General features: G+C 44.6%; 1 protein-coding gene and 1 long non-coding RNA gene across 4 annotated transcripts in view; one reads left to right on the forward strand and one right to left on the reverse strand.

The window, feature by feature from the left end:
* Positions 1–21,441, forward strand: part of CAP2 (cyclase associated actin cytoskeleton regulatory protein 2) — a 160,307-nt gene that overhangs the window by 47,194 nt on the left and 91,672 nt on the right. For 2 of the 3 annotated variants that reach the window (XM_002720865.5, XM_070074305.1), the window contains exon 4: positions 15,311–15,388. In XM_002720865.5, the coding sequence (XP_002720911.2) occupies positions 15,311–15,388 (78 nt within the window). The remainder of the gene's footprint in view (positions 1–15,310; positions 15,389–21,441) is intronic. The other variant, XM_070074307.1, reaches the window with a different exon arrangement.
* LOC138849699 (uncharacterized) lies at positions 14,684–18,551 on the reverse strand. The gene is made up of 2 exons (XR_011388749.1): positions 17,808–18,551; positions 14,684–16,093 (listed from the first exon to the last, which is right to left on the reverse strand). It is a non-coding gene; the product is annotated as an uncharacterized lncRNA (long non-coding RNA).

Consider the following 21,441-nt stretch of genomic DNA (forward strand, 5'->3'; position numbering starts at 1 on the left):
TTGGAGAATTTGGAGAGGGGCCAATCTGCCAAGTATTTTGTAGCTACACAATGATTGAATTTGAAAATGAAGTTAATTTGGGAGAATGGTTTTGTTCAGAATACAAACTTGTAACAATATTCATGCCTGTCAGAGAAGCAAATGGCTTTACACATACAATGGTGTTTTCTTTCTTTTCCTATTCCTGTGCCCTGAGAAATATTGCTTTTACCTCTGAATTTCTTGACCCTATTTTGTTATTTTGAAGAGTTCTATATCAAGCTTTTTCCATTACAAGGGTTGGTTTTATGTAATGGGTGCTGCAGACTTTTCTGCCCATACTGTGTTTGTAACCTGCTATTTAACTCAGACCATATGTTCCAGGCCTCCTGCTGTGTCAGTAAATTCAGGTCCATTTTTTAAAAAGTAATTTGAGGTCATTTTTTTAAAAGATTTATTTATTTATTTGAGAAGCAGAATTACAGACAGAGAGAGGGAGACAGGAGAGCTCTTCCATCCGCTGGTTCACTCCCCAGATGGCCACTACGGCTGGAGCTGGGCCGATCGAAGCCAGGAGCCAGAAGCGTCTTCCAGATCTCCCATGTGGGTGCAGGGCCTCAAGCACATGGGTCATCTTCCACTGCCTTCCCAGGTGCATTAGCAGGGAGCTAGATGGGAAGTGGAGTAGCTGGGAATGGAACCAGTGCACATATGGGATGCCAGCACTACAGACTGAGGCTTAACCAGCTATGCCACAGCACCAGCCCCAACATTGTCATTTTTCATGAGTAGATAGTATTCATTACATGGCTACACCATAATTGAGTTTAACAATCACAGTTGTGTGTAAGTAAAATAACTTACAAGCAAGAATGCAGGTGAGGGCACAGCCCAGGTGTGACCCTGAGAAAGATTATCTCTTAAATTCTGTGCTCTGGGCCCCTCACTAGCTTCATCCTGGTCCTGGCCCTGCAAGATGGTCATCTGCTGTTATTTATAATCATTTAAAAATCAGTGGCATTTGACTTATGTACACTTTTTACTCTATTACCATTCCTGACTGCCATGGATATCCTTATGGAAACATTGTTGTATAATGATGCAATTATTATCTCAAGGAAAATTCCTACAATTGGAAGTGCTAGGCTAATACTTATTGATTGGCAAATATTTACTGCAAATTGTTCTGTCCCCACCATCCATACACACAAAACACACACACACACGCACACACACTGTACTAATTCATACTCTCACAGCATCTGAAGGTGCTTCAGGCTGTTCATTGGTAATTATTATTATTTTTATTTATTTATTTGACATTAGAGTTATAGACAGTGAGAGAGAGACAGAGAGAAAGGTCTTCCTTCCGTTGGTTTACTCCCCAAATGGCCGCTACGGCCGGCACTGCTCTGATCCGAAGCCAGGAGCCAGGTGCTTCCTCCTGGTCTCCCATGCGGGTGCAGGGGCCCAAGCACCTGGGCCATCCTCCACTGCCTCCCGGGCCACAGCAGAGAGCTGGACTGGAAGAGGAGCAACCAGGACTAGAACCTGGTGCCCATATGGGATGCCAGTGCTGCAGGCGGAAGATTAACCAAGTGAGCCATGGCGCTGGCCCCCATTGGTAATTATTAACTAAGAAAATAGGAATGGTAACTACATGATTTGAATAAACAATGATATTCATGGCATTGAATGTATAAAATGCTTTACCCTGTACTGAACCAGCAGAAAAGTAAAAACAACCCTCATAAATCATCCTTCCTGTAAAAAATAAAAATTATAAAGTCTACCTTTGATCCATTTGATGTACCAGGAAATTTGTTTAAACTGCCTTTGTGGTGTTTTATATAACATGTTTTGGATGGGTTTGGTAGGGTATTGAGGTCACCTTAACTAAGATTGGTAATGCACCTGAATATGGGGTATAACAGAGAACTGCAGGCATGGATGTAGAAGAAGATACTGGGGCTGTTTCTTGGTGTTAGAGGTGTGTGTTATGGCTGACGTAAATACTTCTGTGGGCTGGAAGTTACCAAGGCAACAGGCCTATTAATGAAGAATAAACCTCATTTATTATCAGTGCCTGAATGATGATTTTTTAAATAAAGTGTACCTCATAGTCTTACACTGACATTCTCAACCTACCTACCCATCTTTCCTTTTCATATTGCAAAAGTATTTACCTTGTTCAATCAGCATGCCTCCTAGCTCTGCCGATGAGTGTAGAATTCAGGAAAAACATCAGTAAACCGTAGGGCAATAAAAATATTAATTTATAACAATTATCTAATATAAAATTATTGTCTTTTTGATACATGCTTTGGCTCAGGCAGAGCCTGAAATTGACTGTTACTTGGTTGTTACTTGAGCAGGCCAGAGTCTTTAAATTAACTTGTCTTTACGATTTAGTGGAATATTGCCAACGTATTTTTTAAATAAGTGGAGTGTGACATTGCTGCTTCCTTATTCTAGTCAGGCTGTAAATTTAGACTCCATTGTATTGTGCACACTGGTATTTCAAAGGCAGCCGAGGTTGAGTCTTGGGCTTTATGAAATCCTCATTGTCTTGAAGAGCTGGAGAACCACGTTAAGGAAGATGATGGTTAGAAATGATTGAGTGCCTAGCAGTGTGCTCTCTGAGTTCTAGAGAGAAGGAAATCTTTTATCCAAAAAGAATGCAGTTCCTTTATATCTCTTTTTTTATGAGAATGTGTCATGTTTTGTCAAACTGACCCCATGGGGAAGTTACCTTGGGTTGGTATATCAGTTTGTTTTCCATCACTATAGCAAAATTTCCTGAGGCAGTCCAGCATTTTTTGTTTCTTTTTTAGAAAGCTTTTATTTAATAAATATAAATTTCATAGGTACAGCTTTAGAAATACAGCGGTTCTTCCCTCCATAACCACCCTCCCAACCCCACTCCCATCCCACCTCGTACCCCCTCTCACATCCCATTCATCATGAAGATTCATTTTTAATTATCTTTATATACAGAAGATCAACTCTACACTAATTAAGATTTCAACAGTTTGCACCCACACAGACACACAAAGTATAAAGTACTGTTTGAAGATAAGTTTTACTGTTAATTCTCATAGTACAACTCATTAAGGACAGAGGTCCTACATGGGGAGTAAGTGCACAGTGACGCCTGTTGTTGATTTTTTTAAAAAACAATTTTTTTACTTGACAGGTAGAGTTATAGACAGTGAGAGAGAGAGACAGAAAGAAAGGTCTTCCTTCTGTTGGTTCACTCCCCAAATGGCTGCTATGGCTGGCGCTGCGCCGATCCAAAGCCAGGAGCCAGGCGCTTCCTCCTGGTCTTCCATGCAGGTGCAGGGGCCCAAGCACCTGGGCCATCCTCCACTGCCTTCCCAGGCCACAGCAGAGAGCTGGACTGGAAGAGGAGCAACCGGGACTAGAACCCAGCACTCATATGGGATGCTGGTGCCACAGGCGGAGGATTAACCAAGTGAGCCATGCACCGGCCCCCCCATTGTTGATTTAACAATTGACACTCTTATTTATGATGTCAGTGATCACCTGAGGCTCTTGTCATGAGCTGCCAAGGCTATGGAAGCCTTTTGAGTCCACGAACTTCAACCTTGTTTAGACAAGGCCATAGTCAAAGTGGAAGTTCTCTCTTCCCTTCAGAGAAAAGTACCTTCTTCTTTGATGGCCCTTCTTTCCACTGGGATCTCACTCACAGAGATCTTTCATGTAGGTCATTTTTTGCCACAGTGTCTTGACTTTCCATGCCTGAAATACTCTCTTGGGCTTTCTAGCGAGATCTCTGAATGCCTTAAGGGCTGATTCTGAGGCCTGAGTGCTATTTAGGGCATTTGTCATTTGATGAGTCTGCTGTGTATCCCGCTTCCCATATTGGATCATTCTCTCCTTTTTAATTCGATCTTTGTTATTAGCAGACACTGGTCTTATTTATGTGATCTCTTTGACACTTATTCCTATCTGTATGATCAGTTACACACTTAAAATGATCATTTTAACTAGTAAGATGGCATTAGTACCAACCAACTTAAAGGGATTTGGAGTCCCATGGAGTTTTTAGCTTTACCTTCAGGGGTAAGTCCGAGGGAACAGTGCCATGTATATCTTCTCCCTCTCTTATTCCCACTCTTATTTTTTACAAGGATCAATTTTCAACTGGATTTAAATACCTATGAATAATTCTGTGTTAAGTAAAGGGTTCAACCAATGGTATTACTAGAAAAAGAAAATAGTAAAAAAATAAAATGATAAACCATTCCTCGACAGGACAAGGGCTGATCAAGTCGTTGTTTCTCATAGTGTCAGTTTCACTTCTACAGGTTTCCTTTTAGGTGCTCAGTTGTCACAGATCAGGGAGTACATATAATATTTGTCCCTTTGGGACCTGAGGCAGTCTAGCTTTATAAATAAAATAAAGAGATTTATTTTACTTACAGTTTCATAGGTTCGAGGGCAAGGGGCTGCTATGGGCTCAGCCCCGGTGACGGACCTGTTGGCTGAGGCATAGCCATGTGGATGGTAGTGGTGGGAGCATGGTGGAAGGAGCACATCTCATAAAAGGAAAGTCAGAGATTTAAGGGTCAAGTTGAGGCTTCTGTAGCAACTTGCTGTCACAAGAACTTACTCCGGGAGACCAGTATTCCCTTCCAGGCTAAGAACCCCCCCAAGATCCCACCTCTTAAAGCTTCCATCAGCTCCATGTCACCCCCTTAGGGACCAAGCTCCCAGCACATGAACCTTTAGGGAACCAACCACTTGTAAATCATAGCAGTTGATGATATCTGCAATCCATTCCTGTTCTTTTTAGAGGTTTGTTGTCTGTACCACACAATTAGCATACTTATTACATGCATGCCCTGATTATTCTCTGTGTTCATGCTTTGTTTCTCTTGACTTCTACCTTATGTGACATCTAGGCACACACTAAGGCACACACTAAATAACAAATATTTATTTCCTGAGGACATTGGTCAAGCTCTAATAAATCGTTCATTGTACAATCGTGTTTTCCTCCTAGATAAGATAGAATTGTACTGTAATCTTATATGGGACAAGTGGCCGCTTGCAGGGGCAGGCACAGGCAGCCCAGGTGAGATGATGGGCCCAGACACAGCCCAAGCAGAGCTTGGCCCTTCTCCTGTCTCACTGTAGCAATTTTGGATTCAACTGCAAATAGCAGTCAGTCTGATTTCTCATGTCTTAGCTCTTAGCTTCAGACTGTGTTACTGACAAAACAGATTTTGCCCTCACAACAAGTTTAAGCAGAAGCAGACAGACAAGTTCCTTTGCTGGTGGTAATCCTGTCTTGTTGCTTTGTGCCCTTTCGTAATGGCGCACTGGGAAGAAAGAGTGGCTTCCCAGAGTTATTGTGCAAAATGGGCAAAAGTCCGTGGGAACAAAAAAAAAGTCATAGCAAGAAACATTCCATATTTGTATGTTTTATCCTTCACTGTGACGGCCTGGAGAGGGAGGTTTGGGTTGTGGCTTTAACCTTCATCTCCAACGTCTACAGACAAGCACAATGTCTACAGCAAGCACAAAGACTACAATCTCACATAGTGAGGATAAGTGCATCATTAGAGAACTTTACCATTTTTACTAAGCTGAAACCCTGCTCCTCAAATTCTCAAGGGTCCCCCATAGCACGTGCCACCATCCTTTCTACCAGGTAACTGCCCAATGCCGCTCCCACCCAGGTGTCCCAAACACACACTTACTTAATGGGAAGATGGTCTGTCACTAAGAGGATGCAGCTGAGGTGGGAGCTCTATAATGTTGCCTGAAACTTGAAACTGAGTAATATTTTTCTTAAAAAAATTTATTTATTTATTTGAAACACAGAGCAACAGAGAAGGAGAGACACAGAGAGAGAAATCTTCCATCTGCTGGTTCATTCTCCAAATGGCCACAACAGCCAGGACTGGGCCAGGCCAAAGCCAGGAGCTTCATCTGGGTCTCCTACATGGGTAGAAGGGGCCCAGGCACTTGGGCCATCTTCTGTTACTTTCCCAGAGAGAGAGAGAGAGAGAGAGAGAGAGAATAAGAGATCTTCTATCTGCTGGTTCACTCCCCAGATGGCCATAATGGCCAGAGCTGGACCAGGCAGAAGCCAGAAACCAGAAGCTTCATCCAGGTCTCCCATGTGGGTGGCAGAGACCCAAGTACTTGAACCATCTTCCGCTGCTTTTCCAGGTCATTAGCAGGGAGCGGGATCAGAAGTGGAGCAGCGGGAACATGAACCAGCATCCATAAAAGATGCCAGCATTGCAGGCAGTGACTTTACCTGCTATGCCACAACACCTGCCCCCCCCCCCAAGTTTTTTGTTTACAAAAGAAAAGTGGAAGGGAGCAGATCTTTTAACTTACAGAAGTTAATGACAGAAGTGGTAAGAATTCAGAGGTAGTACAATTTTCCATCAGTTACTGATCAATCTGTAATTGTTGGGTTTAACATTTAAGAGTTTCAGGTTGGCATTGTGGCACAGCAGATTAAGCCACCAACTGCAATGCCCAGTATTTCGTATGAGCCTCTGTTGGAGTCCCAGCTGCTGCACTTCCAATCCGGCTTCCTGTTAATTCACCTGGGAAAGCAATGGAAGATGGCCCAAGTGCTTGGACCCCTGCCACTCACGTGGATGACGTGGATGACCTGGATGAATGGAGTTCCAGCTTCCTGGCTTCAGCCTGGCTCAGCCCCGGCCATTGCAGCCATTTAGGAAGTGAACAAGTAGATGGAAAATCTCTCTGTGTTTCTCTGTAACTCTGTCTTTCAAATAAGTAAATAAATCTTGTTTAAGAAACACACATAACAATGTACCTTCCAGTCCTGTCATGCTATGCTAAGTTCATCCATCCGCTAGGCAGTTCTGAAGCACCTGTCATGTGCCAGGTAACAGGTAGGGTGGTGATTGAGATTGGCAGAGTCAGATGGGACTGTGAAGTAGACACATGGGAAGCTGACAGATGGAACAGACCAGGAGAAAACACTGTAGGGTGTGAAGCACTCTTGGTGACTTTGGAGAACCTGTCTCTTCAGGGTCAGATGCTGTAGGCCAGGGAACCACCTCCCACCCTTAACGTTATTGATTCATTGCTGGATTGGTATCACTGGAGACAGCATCAGAAACAACCAGGGAACTCATTTCTATCCTTTATCTTTGAGGAGGGCCATATCCCTATCTATTGCTCTGGGCACTCACCATGAAAGTCACTCCTGGATTTCATTATGTCAAGTGGCCTGCACCTAGTGCTGGGATCCTTGTCCAGCAGTAAGTAGCTATATGCCATATGCTGTATTCAATGCTATGATACAAAATAACAGACAGCACATAGAATCCTGACTCTTTAAGGACTTCCTGTGTCATTGAGGAAATGGGAAAGAACCCATCCACACAGAGTTAACCCAGTGGTAAGTAGTGTGGGATTAGGGAGCAGGCAGAAGGCCGGGGTCAGTAGACCCCACTCTTATCCTATCTCATCCCATCAACGTTGGGAAATTCATCAGCCTGTCCACACCCTGATTTCTTTTTCCAAGGGCCAACAGAGCTGTGTGAGGCAGGTTCAGAGTCTATAAATAGATTTCTTTCCCAGGGCTCTTTTGAGAAGAGTCCTGGAGTACTTGGGAGACCACCCCGGCCGGAGCAGGGAGTACTTGCAGAGGAGTCGTGACTGTGGTGCCAGAAGATGAGGGTCCATTTGTGCATGGCTTTGGAGGCCAGGAGAAGTTGTGGACTCGATCCAAACTCTTTGTAAGAAATGAGAACCCTTGGAGTGATGATAGGAAAATAGGCATCAAGTGCTCTCTGTGAGTGGGAAGGGACGAAGCAGTCTTGCCTTGGCCTGCAGTATCTGCTCCCAAACACCATTAGCACATTTTTTACCCAGGGCTCTTGTTTTCTCTCCTCTCCCTCCTTCCTTTGTGCTTTCTGATTACCATGGCTGCCTGCACTCAACGCCGAAGCAAAATGCTCATGCCGCCGTTTTATAAATATCCTTTGGTAGTGAGAGTTCCCATGACTGGCTTGGCTCATGCACACCACTCTTCTTCCAGTAGGCAAGCAGTGGTAGATATAAAGTCTTGCTGTGTTTTCCAAAGAAACATTAGCCTGATGCAGTTGTATTTAGCTCTCTCCACCTGCATTGTCCTCACCCCCTTTTGCTTCCTTCCCATTTTGTGTGCTTCAGGTCTCCCCCTGGCAATAAAAGAGAAATGAATCAGGAGTCAGGAATTCTTGCTTCATTTTGGCCACTAACTGGCCTTATGACCTTGTATAAAAAACTTCATTTTTTTTTCCAGACTTTCATCCCCACACTTGAAAAAGTGCCAGGGATGAATGGAATGAGCCCTCTGGGATGATACTGAGCCTGTGGTTCTCCTATGCTATTTTGCTAACTCAGCTATTAATGAAAATAAGATAGAAAAGAGAGACAAAAGATATGATAGTATCATTTAGACCAGTGGTTGCAAAGTATAGTGTCTGAGCTGAAGGCACCATCCTCGCCCGAGAACTTGTTAGAAATGCAGGAGGGAGCATCTGGAGCAGTGGTTAAGAAGCTCCTTGGGGTACCTGTGTCGCATTTTGGAGTGCCTACATGAGAGTCCCAGCTCCTCTCTCAATTCCAGCTTCCTGCTAGTGTGCACCCCTATGAGGCAGCGATGATAGTTCAAGGACGTGGGTTCCTGCCACTCAAATGGGACATCCAGATGGAGTCCCTGGCTCCTTGCTTCTGTTTGGCTCAACCCTGGCTGTTTGGGGAGTGAACCAGTGGGTGGGAAACTAACTCACTCGCTCTCTCGCTTTCAAGTAAATAAAATAATTTTTTGAAAAAGAAATGCAAAGGCTTGGGCCTACCCAAAACTCTGAAGGAGGGACTCAGCAATCTGTTTTAACAAACTCTGCAGGTGATCCTGATACATGCACAAGGTTAAGAACCACTGACTTAAGCCTTCTGTGAGGTTCGTAGTATGTCAGCTCAGATAACTTTCACAATCTGACTATGCGGTCGGTGCTTATGGTCTGGTCTACAAAATTAAGCACCTTCAGTGCAAAATCAGGAACAGGTGAAATTTATCTTTGGCATCCAGTCACTTATTTTTATGAGTCCAGTATCTTGTCTTGTTTTCATTTATTAGATCACTCTTTACCTCTTGATTGAAACTCAAGGCACTTCTCCTGTAGAGTAGTGTAGAGGCCCCTAAAGAATACACTCGCATTGAGGAGAAGGGGCAGTGGGTATTTGGTGAAGCCATTAAGACATCCCATGTTGTAGTGACTGGGTCCCGGTACCAGCTCCACTGTTTTTGTTTTGTTTTGTTTTGTTTTGTTTTTTTTGACAGGCAGAGTTAGACAGTGAGAGAGACAGAGAGAAAGGTCTTCCTTCCATTGGTTCACTCCCCAAATGACCGCTGCAGCCGGCGCTGCGCCGATCCGAAGCCAGGAGCCAGGTGCCTCCTCCTGGTCTCCCATGCAGGTGCAGGGCCCAAGCACTTGGGTCATCCTCCACTGCCCTCTCAGGCCACAGCAGAGAGCTGGACTGAAAGAGGAGCAACCGGGACAGAATCTGGCGCCCCAACCGGGACTAGAACCCGGTGTGCTGGCACCGCAGGCGGAGGATTAGCCTAGTGAGCCGCAGCGCCGGCCCCAGCTCCACTCCTGATTCCAGTTTCTTGCTAATGTGCATCCTGAGAGGCAGCAGGTGATGGCTCAGGTAGTTGGGTCCCTGCTTCCCATGTGGGATATCTGGGTTGAGTTCTCAGCTCCTGTGGGAATTTGGGGAGTGTACCAGCAGACAAAATCCGTGTGTGTATTGGTGTGTGTAAGTGTGTGTCTGCCTTTCAAATAAAATAAAAGTTTTAAAAAATAAATAATATGAAAACACAGTATTTCTAATTATGAAATAGAGGATGCTGGTAGGCCACTTTTGTGGGGGGGGGTCTATGGGGATGGCATGGGCAGTGGCCTCTCAGGGTCTCCCAACTGTACAAAGTAAATAGATGTCCATCTCCTGTCCTTGTCAGAGGAGGAAGGGCCCCGTTCCCTTTGCCATCTAGCTCTCAGCAAGAGAGTCAGTGTGGTTCCAGAAGGTTCTGGAAGTGCCTCTAGCATGGGCCCCCAGGCTGCATGGTTTTCTCATCTTCCACATCTTGCCTGTGCCCTTTCCCCTGGTTTCAGCTGTGCCAGTGGAGCTGGTACCAGGACCCAGTCACTGTTTTGCCACCCACATGGGACTTTGCAGCCTATAGTTTTTTCCAGCTAAACAATGCAAAGCTTTGATGAGTATTCTGACATCAACTGGGCTTCCCCAGGGAGCCAGCTCTCTCTCCCAAGAGGACTGGAGGAAAACAAGTCATATTTAGCTGAGGTCTCCTTACTGACTCTCAAAGGCTTTAAATTGGTTGCTAACATTCATTCAACACTCTTCACTCTTGGACTGCAGAACAGTAGATGTTCCAGCAACCTGTGTGTCCCAGAACCCCAGTTACCCAAGCGCTAGTTGATAGAATTCAAACAAAATGCACGGCTGGACTTTTACCAGAATGCTCTTTCCTCTCTGTACACACGTGCTCACAGGCAGCTGAATGCACACGTCCCCTCTCAAAGGCCCTGGAGGCTCTCTGAGCCCTGCACACGTGTGATGGACACACTCAGCAAAAACCATCGATTATTTGTCGTTCCTGAAAAACCCCTACGTTTGGCTTTTCCTTTCACAATGTTGGGAACTGCCTGAGTGAGCCAAATTCTCTCTTTCCAGTTATCAGACTCAGCAGGTTCAGTAAAATTGCCCCTAAACAGGGTGCTGTCTGATGGGGGATGGGGGAGGGATCATGGAACTTTCCAGAAGGAATAAAAAGTGGACCGGAATATCTCAAGTTGGAATGAAAGTCCTTTGACAAGACTGATGAGGTTATCAGAGAATGTGGGTTAGTATTTATGAATTATGCCCAGACTTCCATGGAGCTGAAAGGAGAGGGGTGCAGTCTAATCCTTAGAAAGGTTTTGTCTACATAAGCCAAATGAAAAGGGAGCAGACATCTACGTGTTCAGCCTTTGTGGCTCCAGCCTCAGCCCTATTGTTGAGTAAAAGACCATTTGGAGAAAGAGACTAATTAGTGAAATTTGCCAACTTTGAAAATCAGAACTTGCCAGAAAATCATTCTGCGAGCAACAGGCTAAACGTTGTTACCAGAGAAAATAAAAAAGGCTGATGACAGTGTTCATCCTGGGATAACTGCAAAATATTGTTCATGCCACCTTGCGCTGCAGAAGTCACGGTTCCCACAGCAACCACAACTCCATCGACTCTGCAAGGCTTAGCACGGATGAAGACAGCGGAGGCTCCTGCACCACGACTGCTGGGAGAACTGCAGTTGCTTTATTTTTAGTCAAGCTGTGGAAAGTTGTATTTTGTAGTTTTTTTTTCTTTAAAAAGTGGACATTACAGACTGACAAGAGTCCTTCTGAGTCACTGTGAAAAGACGTATTTGATACATGACAAAGCATTCACGCGGCTCAGAGCTAGCTTCACATTCTGCAGGTCGTAATGGCTGACAGTACAGTGAGACGCGAAATCCCTCTGTTCTTCCCCAAGGAATATCCGACATCTGAGCATTGTGAGCAATGTAGTCACTGAATCCAAAGATCAGGACAAAGAGAAGAGAAGATAGTGCCCTGAAGGTGTTTGGTGCAGCAGGTGTTTGATGCTGCTTGGGATGCCTGCATCTGATATGGGAGTGCCTGATTCAAGTCCCAGCTCCTCCTCTTCCAATCCAGTTTCCTGCTAATGTGCACAATGGGAGGCAGAGGGTGATGGCTCAAGTGGTTGAGCCCTTGCCATCCCTGCCACACACGTAGGAGACCCAGATTGGGTTCCTGGCCTGAGTCGGTTAACTAATTCTCAGAAGAATGAGCTGCACCCAAAGGCTCTAGTGAAGACTGGGCATCACCTTAGCTAAGCTGCTCCTTTTCCTCACCCCTGGCTCATCCAACCTAGAAGAGTAGAGAGAGCCTGCACAGCATTTAGCCCTCAAACTGCTGCTCAAAAGGGAGGAGACACTGGTTTCTAGGGGCTACAAGAGACTCAAGGAATTACCACATTTTATCAGAAAAATTAAACTATCTGGACGGAGCCGATGAGGCATAAGCAAGATGGAAGAGAATTGGCATGGCAGCTACATCTAGTAGGAACCAGCATGCAAAGTAGACAGACAGAGCTCACCCCCTAGGAAGATGGAAATGTAAGAAAAAGAAGCAAATTCTTCACAATGGTTTAATAAGGGGATAACCTACACTCTCCAAACTTAAGAATATAAAAGCATTTTTTAAATAGTTTAAAGACAAGGTGGTAAAACAATATGAATGAAGAGAAAAAGGAAATAGGAAGTCTAACAAACCAAGAACCAGATATGCTAATATGGAAGTGATAGATAACTTAGAAGCATTGTGTAGGATGCCAGTTGAAAATTTGCTGACAACGGGGAAAAAGTGTTCATATAATGGTAGTGAATACAGATGACAGACAAGGATGTTAAACACAGAGATAATCTAAAAGATATGAAGACATGCAAATATTATACAATATGAGGATAATGATCGGAGTCCCTCAGTAGAAGCTATAACAAATGGGACAGAAGATGTATTGAAAAAAATATAAGAAGAAAATTGCCCAGAGATGGAAAAAGGACCAAGTCTATTCCAGGGGCTAAAATATAGAATGCTCAAGACCCAAACATATCTCAGGGAAGCTATTAAACCTCAAGAACAAGGAAATAATTCTTTAGGTGTCGAGCCAGAATAAGTCAGTTTCCTAAAGGCGAGTAAAAAGTCAAGCTCAGCTCGGGCATCTGCACTGCCACTCCTAGTGCCATGCTCTCTGAGAACAGAGAAGGAAGTGACCCAGAGGAAGTATCCAGACAAGACGTGAGAATGTAAAGACAGCAGGAGGACGTGCTCAAACCTGAAAGAACTGAAGCTCTTGGTGAAGAAAATACTTGATATGGACAGTGCAGCCAATTATAAACATAGCAAAGGGCCGGCGTTGTGGAGCCGTGGGTTAAGCCACTGCCCGTGATGCTGACATCCCATATGGGTGCTAGTTGGAGTCCCAGCTGCTCCACTTCCAATCCAGCTCCCTGCTAATGCATGTGGGAAAGCAGGGAACATGGCTCAAGTACTTGGGCCCCTGCCATCCACATGGGAGACCCGGATACAGTTCCATCTGGGGAGTGAACCAGCAGTTGGAAGATCTCTCTCTCTCTATCTCTAACTCTCCCACCTGCCATTGCTCTTTCTTTAAAATAAAATTAAATAAATCTTTGAAAAAATACATCAAAATAATTTGGAAATGGAGACACTATTTAAACCACTAGAGTGGTTTAAATGTGGAAGTACTACTAAACAACAGTGGAAACTAATGTTGCAGACTGAATATGAATGTCATCAACTGGACAAAATAATAACTGAAAAATATGGAAACAGGGGGCCAGAAATGGAAAAATGTAAAAGTACTTCTGTTCTCATCTTTCCCAGGAAGTTGACCAATACTGTCTAAAATTATTGTATAACAATGCAAACACATTTCCAGCTTATTAATATTTTGTATATTTTTACCTTAGATCAATCATTTAGGAAATAATAACTTCTAATACAGGGAGTTTTCTTTGAACTTTAACAGTTCTTTTTCTTTTTCATCTCTACTATTCAACAATAATTTTTTAAAGATTTATTTATTTATTTGAAAGGCAGAGTTACAGAGGCAGAGAGAGAGAGAGAGATCTCCATCTACTGGTTCAGTCCCCAAATGGCTACAACAGCTGGAGCTGGGCTGATCCAAAGCCAGGAGCCAGGAGCTTCTTCCAGGTCTCCCATGTGGGTGCAGGGGCCCAAGGACTTGGGTGATCTTCTATTGCTTTCCCAGGCCATAGCAGAGAGCTGGGTCAGAAGTGAAACAACCAGGACCCAAACTGGAACCCATATGGGATGCTAGCACTGCAGTGGCAACTTTACCTGCTATGTCACAGCACAGCACCATCCCCTGAATAATAATTAAATGTTATGCTTTTTAAAAAATAATAAGAACACTAGGTATGGCCCCATTCCATAAGTCTGAACATATTTTTTTTCTCTGAACATATTCTTAAGCAGTGGTTACAATGATGTCATCTAACGTTGCTAATGATCACTTCCAGGTTGTGAGTTATTTTTTCAAAAACTAATCTTTGAATGTTTCTGCATTAAAAAATATTCTAAATAAGTATGCCTTATCTTGTGAAAACAACTAGATTTTCTTAAAGGCTAGAGAAAATTTTCAAAAAAGTTAGTTAATGCTGGGTGATATAGGTATTTGAGATTATTGTCTTCCTGGTACATTTCTGTAGTTTTTTTTTTTTTTTTTTTTTTTTTTTTTTAATAAAACATCAGGAGTGAGTAGAGGGTAAGGATAGGAGAGTGTGTTTGAAGGTACTCCTTCTGCACAGATCATTTTGATGGAAGGGTTGAGTCCAGCTGGGGCCCCACGCAGCATTAAAAAAATCTCTTCCAGAACTATCATAGTGAGGAATCGTAGAAGACATTGGCTCTAGGTGAGTTAAAGAACGATCCTCCTTCCCCTGGAAGGAATAGAACAGATTCGGGACCCAGTGTGAAAGAACAAGAGAGAGTCATGCTTTGAAAATAATGGCACTTTGGAACTCAAATATTTTTAGCAGCTTTATTTAGATAGCATTCACACCTGTAACATTCACCCTTTTTAAGTCAACAATTCAGTCTCATATACTCCCCATGTGGTGAGGGCATCACCACTGCCTAACTCCAGGACATTCTTATCACCATCAGAAGAAACCCCAAGCCCATTAGCGGTCACTCCCCCCCCCAGAACTCCCTCCTGGCAACCCCTGGCAACCACTAATCTACTTTCTGTCTCTGTAGATGTGCTTATTCCAAACATTTCCTATAAACGGGATCATATGAATATGCTCTTTTGTGGCTGGCTTCATTCACTCAGCATAATGTTTTCAGGCTTCTTCTGTGTTGAAGCACGTGTCAGTCCTTCATTTCTGTGGAATGCTGAGTCATGTTCTGTCGTGTGGATCCATCACGGTTTGTTTAGCCACTCATCAGTGGGTGGGCATTCGGCTTGCTTCCCCGTGTTGGCTCCAAAGAATAATGCTGCTGCGAGCATTTGTTTGCAAGCTCTGCATGGATATCTGCTTCCATTTTTCCTGGGCATGTCCCTAGGGGCAGAATTACTGAGTCCTGTGGTGGGTGACTCTCTGGTTAAGAGCTCTTAACATTGAAACTGCCTTCTCCATCTTTGTTCCCAGGCAGAAATGGTGCACAGTGCTTTCCAGGCGCAGCGGGCATTCCTTCTCATGGCCTCTCAGTACCAACAACCCCAGGAGGTAAGAGCTCACCCCGAGGAACAGGGCTGCTGAGGGAAGGGGCTCCTCAGGCAGGAAGCAAGGAGCCAGCAGAACCTTTACCTGTGAGAGACACCCCCAACATGAGACTTGGAGTATGGGCAAATTCTCCGTCTAACATGAACCATGCTAAGGAGCATTTCTTCTGTATTCATAATCTTAGTAGACACGTTTTTTAAAAATGTATATCAATTGCAAAAAAAAAAAGCACTCTCTCTGTCTAATGACTAGTGATAAGCATGTTATAGTTGTGACCAAATTATACTGTCACAATGGACATCACCAGTTTAAGCCATCTGTTTATGTCATCTGTATCCTGTTCTTATTAGTTTTATAATCCAGGAAGCATTTGGTACAAATTTTTAGTTCCAGTTCTTTGCTGCTTTGTTTTCAAAGACTATTCACCTCTACGATCATCTACAAATTCCGTGTATGATTTGATTAGCTCCAGAGTGGTGAGTAGCATCTGTAGGCTGACTCAGTGCTTCTCCAGTGCCTTGGGTTTTTGGACACCTAAGGAGCTTAGGAGCTTCATTGCAGAGTCTGATTCATGACGCTGGAATAGGTCTGCGATTCTGCATTTAATATTAAACTCCTCGGTGATGATGGTGCTGATCCCTGTTCTAAAGTCACCAGAACTGGAGAGAATCTCCAAGAATCTCTAAGCACCAGGGGGCTTAAGAACATCTGTGGAAAACAGAATGAAAAAAATAAGTTTATCATTGGTGCAAAAAACTTTGAAATCCATGCATATGGGCCCTTCAAAACATTCATGGAAAATGTGGATTGTGAAAAAACTAGGCATGGGTTTCAGATCACTTTGCACCAAACTAAACCTGTCTTTGCATTCCATTGTCCATGAAGTTCTGGAAGGCTCCTTATCCTTAGGCATATTCCATCTCTCCTTTCCCTGCTTTCATGAATGTGAATCAGTCTTTCTTAAGTTAAAGATATTTAGATATGTTAGAGGATGTGATGCTAAATGCAACAATGTTGCCAGTGCAGGTTGAGTATCCTGTTTCTGAATCGTGGCAACCAGAACTGTTTCAGGTTTGGGATTCTTTTCCAACTTTGGAAAATTTGCATATGCATATGCACAGGCATATGCATAATGAGATTTCTTGGCCATGGGACCAAAGTCGCAACATGAAATTTGTTTGTGTTTCATATATATTTCATACACCTAACCTGAAAGTGATCTTAGAGTATATTTTTCATAATTTGGGGCAGGAAACAAAGTTTCATGGTGTGAAATTGTCCCCTTGTGGCACTGAGTGCTTCCAATTTTGGAGCATTTTATATTTCACATTTCGAATTAGGGATACTCAATCTATATTATGATGTTAGTGACTTTTAACCTACTGTAACATTGCCATGTAAGGCCCAGAATAAATTTGTGTATGCAAATGACAAGAGCAGATTTAAGAGCAAAGCGGTGGCTGGGGATTCTTCTCATTTTCTAGGGCACTAGACTTTCCTATTCTGTAAACCCAGGCCCCACTACCACCTGCCTAAACCACTGACACTGTGTCATGCAATTGCATTGCATTCCCTCTACCAAGGCTTCATAACCACATTATTTTGACCAAGTTGATCACGTAATGAATGCAAGTTTTCAATTGAAAAGTAGAGCTATTGCTAACAAACCCCCAGATAGGAAAAAATAAAACTTGTTCCTTTGGCTATATAATCTGTATCTAAATTTTGGTAACAATTATAAAAATTAAAAGATGAATGGAAAGATTTGCTGTGATACAATAGTTTAAATGTGATTACTCACTTTGAGTTCCAAAGCAAAGTCATGAAGATACAGAAGCTGGCCAGCGCCACGGCTCACTTGGCTAATCCTCCACCTGTGGCTCCAGACCCCGGGTTCTAGTCCTGGTCGGGGCACTGGGTACTAATCCCGGTTACTCCTCTTCCAGTCCAGCTCTCTGCTATGGCCCGGGAGTGCAGTGGAGGACGGCCCAAGTGCTTGGGTCCCTGCACCCGCACGGGAGACCAGGAGGAAGCACCTGGCTCCTGGCTTTGGATCAGCGCAGCACCAGCCGTGGCGGCCATTAGGGGAGTGAACCAATGAAAGGAAGACCTTTCTCCCTGTCTCTCACTGTCTATAACTCTCTCTCTGTCTCTCTCTATCACTGGCTAATTCTGCCTGGCCAAAAAAAAAAAAAAAAAAAAAAAAGAAAAGAAAAAAGAAAAAGAAAATACAGAAGCTGAACTGAGAATCCAGGACTTTGACCTTCAGGGACAGATACTCAGCTCCATTAAGGGGCAAAAACTAATACCCTAGATCCCCTCCCTAGCATAGTCATTCCTATCCTTTCCTGCACAGTGGAACCAACTGGAAAGTTTCTTAAAATAGCAATGCCTGGGTCCCACTCAATGGGTTTTGACTTACTTGGTCTGAGGAGTGGCCTCTGCTTTGAGAGTTGTGTGGTCCTCCAGGTGAGTCTGACATAACCAGAGCTGGGTGTATGGCTCCCCCCATGTGCTGTAAGGAGTTGATGCACAGTCTGGGTTAGGGGCCGTCTAGGGATGGAAATGTTCTATGAGTCACTGTGGATGCATTTTTCTCCTTGGCCTTCTCAAACCCTCTTGATGGAAGAGGAACGTGAAACTAGAAAGTCATGGTTTGATGCTCGTTTTCTGTGCCTGACGTGGAAAGACGGGTGATTTCAGTTGAGAGTCTCAAGGGGAAGAGGCCCTTTCCCAAGTCCAGAGCAAGAGGCCTCCCTGTTGCCTTGGATACCTTGCACAGAAAAGGCACTCACTAAATCTTGGATGAAGATGCAAACCAATGAAAACAGTGAATGGATGCCCTGGGTCTGTGATATCCCAAAGGAAGCAAGGGGTTGGACTGCTGATTGTCTTCAGGCACCTGGGTGTGCGATCTGATTCTGGTTCATTCCTGATGAAAGAGAGAGGTGGATTTCCAGGGAGGCACAGCCAGAAGGGTCCCCATGGCGCTTCTTTCTCATGGTTTTCCCATGCAGCAAGGCTCAGGAGCGTCAGGGTGGCAGAGCGCGAAGCAGTGTTGCTGCCTCTCTGCCTTTCTGTCCTATCCTTCTCCTTCCCTGTCCTCTTCATCCAGAGATCTGTCCTGGAACATCCACCTGCTAGAAAAGTAGGTTTGACAGGTCACCACCACAGTGGGGATCACAGTCCATGGCCACCCTGTGCATAAAGAACATTATGTTGTAACACATCGCATTTTCTCATGGGAACAGTATTGTAATTGTCCTTGTCTTCCGCTTAAGAATCAACTACTGTAATTTCAGCTCTTGTTGATAGTCAGCAGGGATTGTCAAGAAAACTTTCATGTGCGTGCACATTCTGTGAAGGGTTGCTAAAATAGAAATTGCTGGATCTAACTCTCAGAGTTCCCCATTCAATAGGTCTGGGTTCAGCCCTGGTAATCTGAAGCTCTAAAGAATCTTCATTGAGAGACCAGTGTTGTAGCAAAGCTGCCACCTGCAACGCCAGCAGCCCATATGGGTGCCTGTTCGAGTCCTGCCTGCTCCACTTCCAATTGAGCTTCCTGCTAATGTGCCTGAGAAGGCAGCAGAAGATGGCCCAGGTCCTTGGGCCCCTGCCACCCACGTGGGAGACACAGAAGAAGCTCCTGGCTCCTGGCTTTGGACGGGCCTAACCCTGGCCATTGCTGCCATTTGGCGAGTGAATCAGCAGATGGAAGATCTCTTTGTCTCTGTTTCTCCTTCTTTCTTTTTTGCAACTCTGCCTTTCAGATAACAAATAAACAAATCTTGGGGCTGGTGCTGTGGCGTAGCGGGTAAAGTCACCGCCTGCAGTACCAGCATCCCCTACGGGCACCAGTTTGAGTCCCTGCTGCTCTGCTTCCAACCCAGCTCCCTGCTATGGCCTGGGAAAGCAGCAGAAGATGGCCCAAGTCCTTGGGCTCCTGCACCCTCATAGGAGACCCAGAGGAAGCTCTTGGCTCCTGGCTTTGGATCGGCACAGCTCTGGCCATTGCGGCCAACTGGGGAGTGAGCCAGCAGGTGGAAGACCTTTCTCTCTCTGCCTCTCATTCTCCCTCTGTGTAACTCTTTCAAATAAATAAATAAATTTAAAAAAAAAAAAAAACAAATAAACAAATCTTCAGTGGATGGAGATGCTGCCGGCCCAGGGACCACACTGTGAGGACCCGTGCCGTGCTAGCCCCATTACACATTGAGCTCAGATGTATTTAAGATGCTTTAGAATTGCATTTCCAGCTGCCTGTAGACCACTGCTTCTGAAACAACACTCTTGGATGGGATACCTGGGGATCTTGTTAAAATGAGGAGTCTGGTCCAGCAGGTTTCTGATTGGGCTCATTAGCCGGTATTTCTAGTAAGTTCCTGGACAGTGCTGAGACTGCTGCTCTGTCACTACACTTGAGCAACAAGACCATGGAGATCATTACCAGAAAACCCCCCACAAGCTCGAATTCTCTTAGCAGCCAAATATCAAACCCATATTTTTTTTTCTCCTAACATTTCTTTATCAAAGCAGGCTGTGTTATGCTGCAGTGACAAACATCTCCAAAATCTTATCCCTATTACAGTGAGCTTAATTTCTTTCTTTTTTTTTTTTTTTTTTTTTTTTTTTTTACAGGCAGAGTAGACAGTGAGAGAGAGACGGGGAGAAAGGTCTTCCTTTTGCTGTTGGTTCACCCTCCAATGGCCGCCGCAGCCAGCACGCTGCGGCCGGCACACCGCGCCGATCCGAAGGCAGGAGCCAGGTGCTTCTCCTGGTCTCCCATGGGGTGCAGGGCCCAAGCACTTGGGCCATCCTCCACTGCACTTCCAGGCCACAGCAGAGAGCTGGCCTGGAAGAGGGGCAACCAGGACAGAATCCGGCGCCCCGACTGGGACTAGAACCCAGTGTGCCAGCGCCGCAAGGCGGAGGATTAGCCTAGTGAGCCGCGGCGCTGGCCAGTGAGCTTAATTTCTAGTAAATAATTACATGAGTAATTGCAATTGTAATGCAGATCTGAGAGAAAAGGGTGGAGAATGCACTTTAAATATTTATTTGTGAGAGAGAAATCCTATACAGTGGTTTACTCCCCAAATGGCTGAGATTGGGTTTGGGTCAGGCTAAAACCATGAGCCAGGACCTCAATCCTGGTCTCCCAGTGGGTGGCAGGGACCCGACTACTTAAGCCATCACTTGCTGCCTCTCTGGGTGCACGTTGGCAGAAAACTGGGATCAGAAACTGGGGCCAGGAATCCAACCCAGGCACTCAGAAATGGAACACTGGCATCTTAACCTCTAGGCTAACCATGCACCAAGAGAAATCCGTCTTTAACAGGAGTTTCAGGCATTAGGGAGGGAAGATATTGTAGGGAGGTGGCCCTGCCAGGGGTGCCTGGGAGCCTGCAAATGAGAGTAAGCACTTTCCTTGCCAAAGCCTAGGGCACGGCTAAATCAGTGTCAGTGATCAGCTGTGGCCCATTTCCACCTTGTGAGACCCTGGGCAGTGGCCCTAGCACCGCCTTGACTTTCTGAGCCACAGAAGCTGTGAAATGATGAGTGAGTATTGTTTGAAGCCACTGAGTTCGTGGAAATTTGTTTCGCAGATATAGAAGACTAATACAGATTGCCTTGAGTTCCTTCTTTCTAGACTACAAAATAACTGTTTTTAAGTAGGATTGTGGGCCACAGACTGACATGTACCCCCAGTTCCTCCAGTGACACCCCTTTATCTACCCTGGGGGAAGCTAGAAAAGGAATTTGCCTACAGCCCTGATTGACAATGATGGCTTCCAGCCTCGAATTTCCTTTCTCATTTAGGCACTGAAGAACAGATCTCTTGTACTCTGTAATATAAGAGCTTTCAAAATTTTCAACCATAACCCATTTAAAAAATATATTTTACTTCAACACCCAGTTTTACGAAACAACAGTCATTCTTACCGTGTGCTCTGCCTTCTGATGTTTTTCTTCTGTTTCATTATTTTGCTGTGTCATTTTTCTCTTCTTTTGTTAAGACCAGGCATGACCCACTAAATCAATTTCATGGCACACAGTGG

The sequence above is a fragment of the Oryctolagus cuniculus genome, chromosome 5, assembly GCF_964237555.1.
Source record: "Oryctolagus cuniculus chromosome 5, mOryCun1.1, whole genome shotgun sequence".
In the NCBI taxonomy this organism is placed as follows: Eukaryota; Metazoa; Chordata; class Mammalia; order Lagomorpha; family Leporidae; genus Oryctolagus; species Oryctolagus cuniculus.